Source organism: Pistacia vera, unplaced genomic scaffold (genome assembly GCF_008641045.1).
Source record: "Pistacia vera cultivar Batoury unplaced genomic scaffold, PisVer_v2 Contig673, whole genome shotgun sequence".
Taxonomy (NCBI): Eukaryota; Viridiplantae; Streptophyta; class Magnoliopsida; order Sapindales; family Anacardiaceae; genus Pistacia; species Pistacia vera.
The window spans coordinates 202,940-207,284 of record NW_022196527.1 but is presented as its reverse complement, the minus strand read 5'-3'; the positions used below and the strand labels follow the sequence as shown (position 1 = coordinate 207,284).

The 4,345-nt window shown below is 34.6% G+C and overlaps 1 protein-coding gene and 1 long non-coding RNA gene across 2 annotated transcripts; both read right to left on the bottom strand.

The window, feature by feature from the left end:
- Positions 1–369: 369 nt before the first annotated feature.
- Positions 370–870, bottom strand: LOC116113020. Its single transcript, XR_004125370.1, has 3 exons — positions 746–870; positions 573–622; positions 370–472 (listed from the first exon to the last, which is right to left on the bottom strand). It is a non-coding gene; the product is annotated as an uncharacterized LOC116113020 (long non-coding RNA).
- Positions 871–1,478: 608 nt separating this feature from the next.
- On the bottom strand, positions 1,479–3,710 carry LOC116113083 (disease resistance protein RGA2-like). Its single transcript, XM_031399238.1, has one exon. The coding sequence runs from the start codon at positions 3,708–3,710 to the stop codon at positions 1,479–1,481; it is 2,232 nt and encodes a 743-aa protein (XP_031255098.1).
- Positions 3,711–4,345: the final 635 nt, after the last annotated feature.

The following is a 4,345-nucleotide window of genomic DNA, read 5'->3' as shown; positions in this document are numbered from 1 at the left end:
TTTTGTGAAGCTTGTGCCATACTTCACCTTTGAGATTGACTCTAAAAGAAAACCATGGCAGGTTAAACTTGCCCCACTACGTCAAAAAGAAGTGTGATTTCAGATTTTTAGTATTAACCATGGATTTGTCCTGCATTAAAAAAAAATTTAACTAGACACACAATGTTGTGATGTGCTTCCAAATTCAACATCCACAATGTTGGATTGAAATCAGGGAAAGAAACTTACACTTTCAGTGGTGCAAGAATGAAAAACATTCTTTTCTCTTTCTGCATGATGTAAATCTTCTGTCCATAAAAAATGATGTCTAGTTTAAATTAGATGAAAGAGAATCAAATTACTTAGAATGAGATATTCCTTTTTCAGATTAAAAGGAATGTATAAAAGCATGATTTTGTGAAGCTCATGTCATACTTCACCTTTGAGATTGATTCTAAAAGAAAATCATGGCAGGTTAAACTTGCTAGCTCCACTACATCAAAGGAAAGTGAAGTTTCAGATTTTCTTAACCAGAAAAGGCTTTCTGAAATCCTAAATAAGCGAAAAAGCTGACCGAAAGGGCGAAAACAAACCTCAATAAGCCGTAAAAGGATCTCATTGGAGAATTTACTCCACACAAAAGCTGCATAATTTATTCAACAGCAAGAGACAGCAATTATCAGCATATATATGTAAACATTTGAGGATTTTGAAAGTTTGATATTTGAAAGATCTATACCTTTAACTAACATTCTAAAAGTCATACCCGCCATTGATTCTTTAATTTGATTGGGAAAGGGTAGCATGTAGCAGTATCCAATTCTATTTTTTCTTCTCTCATCCTTCTACTCCTGTAGTTGGACATATTTCGATTTGGGGAAGAAGAATAACTGATGAACATAAAAAACTGTCAATCTTCCAAAAGACCTCATCCCAATAAAATAAAGATAAAACAGAGAGCCACAAAGCATTAAACTTTCTTTCTCAACCTAATACAAAATTAAGGGTGCTCGCTTGGTATGACTATTAAACTTTCCAAAGATTGTATCTCAAAAATAAATAAATAAATTTAAAAAATAAAGGAGAGCTTCCATGGAAAATCAAAGCAGAGCTCAAACAGGCCACATTGTAAGCATATAAAATCAATCTTCCCCTTCCCTTTAACATTAATCATTATCAAGTACAGCATTTGAAATGAAGCATAAAAGAACAATATTCAATAATAATGTTAAATAGTAACACATATATTCAACAATTGACCACATTGAACTTCAATTTCAAAATTGTAAGTAAACTTTATAGCAGAATTATTCATACCCACCACACTTAATAATAAGTTGAAATGATTAAATATTAAACTTGAAATAATAAAAAAGATACCAGACAATAACATAACCAATAATTTGATTAAAACAATGTTATTATTTTCTTAGATTCTAAATAAAGTCCAATTAAAACAGAGCCTAATTACTTGTTACCTGTGGCTTGTGTGGTGATCGTTATTGCTCTCGTTGCACATATCGACAATCAATATCTATATTAGGGATGTGAGAGATCTTGGGCCAGTCCTCTCCTGTTTCCTTCTTGTATCGTTCACTTAGAATAGGACATTCACTAAAGTTCAATTCCTTGAGTGTTGTCCTCTGCAGAAGGCTGTCTGGCAGTGCCTTTAACTTGGGGCAGCGTACAATACTCAAGCGAGCAAGACATGGCATGAATTCCTCTCCCTTGCAATCCCACTCTTCCCATTCTTCCGTGTCCCAGAAACTGAATTCTATCAATTTGGGAAAGTGAACAGACAATGAAGATGATGATGAGGTCTCACTGTCTATTCCCCAAAAATCATTATCCACTTTTTTCACACTGGACATTGCTCCTAAAAATAGAGTTTCAAGCAATGGCAACTTTCCCAAATGATGCAAATGCTTACAGTTCGAGCAACCCCAAAAATCTAACACCTTCAGTTTGGTTAACGTCATCCAACTGGAAGGAAATGTGTTGCCTCTGTAGGACGATATATATAAATTCTCTAAATTTGGCGGTGGTTGTAAGGTTTTTAGGATTAGTTCATCATCCTCGCCTAATCTTTCCCCTTCTTCACGTTCATCAAAATTTAATATCAACTGAGAGAGTTTTTCCTTTTTATTAAATACTTCTGTAAGTTCACCATCGCTCACATTTCTTAAATTTCCAAACCCTCTAACTATAAGGCTCCCTTCAAGTTGATTCAAATTTTTCAATCCTTCAAGTGTACATGCTTTGTTATCATGATCGCCTTCACCACTTATAACTAATTCACTTAATCTTCGAAGACCGGTTAATTTCTCAATCCCTTTTGGCATGTAAAGTAGTGTAAAATAAATATTTTCAAATTTCAAACGCCTCAAGTTTACTAGTTTTTCCATCCCTTGAGGTAATTCTTTGAGCTCACCACAAGAAAGACGAAGAGTGTGTAAATTATATAATTCACACAAACTTTTAGGTAATTTAATTGTACGATGGTGAAGTCGGTTATCCCAATCAAGGTGCCTCAAATGTATCAATTTTCCTATCTCTTTTGGAATCTCTTCAAAATCAAATATAGCTTCTACCTTTAATACCCGTAAACATGTCAATTCATTAAATAACCTTGCTAAAACATCACTAGCCAAGCAACCATTATCAAATGTAAGTAAGAGACTACGTAGCCATTTGAATCTACAAGTAGATTCAGGAAATGAAGCCCTAGGTCCTTTAAGAGTTAACATTAAATGACGAACTTTGTCATGAGAAGAGTTTGTTAGTGGGTCTTCGACACCATGGACTTCTACAGAAAGACATTCATTGTTACCTAAAAATTGTGCAAAGTCGTGCACTATATCATGCATCTTATAACCGTAAAATTCATTGTCTTGTAAGAGAGATCTGCTCACTAAATACTCAACATATTCTTCACCAATTATCTCCTCATTCTCATCATCATTTTCCAACCTAAGATAACCTTGAGTCATCCATAAATCAATCAATGTATCTTTAAACATATAACCATAATCTTTTGGAAAGATAGAACAATATATAAAACACCGTTTTACCCTTGGTGGTAAATCATTATAACTCAACATCAAAGGGGTTAAAAGACCTTTTTCAACATTTTCCAATTTCCACAATTCACTACCTAAAACAAGTTGCCATTGGTCTTTAGATTTTTTAAGCCGCAAGAGACTCCCAATAGTTTTTGTAGCAAGAGGTAACCCCTTGCATTTCCTAACTATTTTTTCACCAATTTCTTCTAAATCTTCATACTCACCAGGAGCTCTTTCAGAAAGAGCTAGCTTTCTAAACAATAACCAATTCTCCTCATAGGACAATTCATTAATATTGATAATATCAATTGAATTCATCATACGTGCAACCGACTCTTTACGTGTGGTAATTAAAATTTTACTTCCATTGAGACTATTCTTTAAACAATTATAGAATGGTTCCCATTTCTTGTAATCGTCAGTCCATACGTCATCTAAAATGAGGAGAAATTTTTTATTCTTAATAGAGTTACAAATACGTTGAAAAAGAGATTGTAATTCTACGACATTAGGAGTACAACCTTCGAGAGATTCAAGAATCACTTTGGCGATCCTAATCTCATCAAAAGGGTCCGATACACACACCCATATTATTTTATCAAAATTGCTCTCTACCTGATTGTTATTGTAGGCAAATTGAGCAAGAGTTGTTTTTCCAATTCCCCCCATCCCTACAAGTGAGATTATACGAAGGTTTTGTTCACTACTCTCACACAATAACTTGCTTACTAAAATATTCTTCTCATTATCTCTACCAGATATATCAGATACATCAATAAACGAAGTAGTTTGCATTGTTGATGATCAAGTTTCTCTATAGCTTGAATCTCACTAAGATTATAATCATTTTTCTCTTTGGCTATAGCATCTAACTTTTTATTTATATTTGTTATCTTAACGGCAATGTCACGGCGTAAGACAACTTCTTTGAAACCAAAGCAAGGAGAGGGAAAGAAGCAACACACCTTCTTCTTAGGAGCAAGAGCATTCGGATCATGACCTCCCTCAATTCGCAATTTCAAGATTGCAGTATTCCACTCATCCAACACATCTTCCACCTCATAGCACACGTCTTTGAGACGATCTAACCAAACTCTCACAGCTTCATTCTTCATTTGTTTTTGCTCTGCGTCAAGTAGCACAGCTTGAATGGCTCGAAGATTGTGCTTGAGCTTGTCTACTTCTTCGTCAACATCCCCAACTAGGCTCACCTGTTTTCCGATGAAGCCAGACATCTGCTGAGAAAGAATTGAACCAAGTTGCTCCAAGGCAAAAGAAACAATTGCTTCAGTCATGGTATTGAA

Excerpts from the sequence above, each read along its gene's own strand:
- LOC116113083 (XM_031399238.1), bottom strand. The coding sequence starts at position 3,710 with ATGGGGGGAATTGGAAAAACAACTCTTGCTCAATTTGCCTACAATAAC.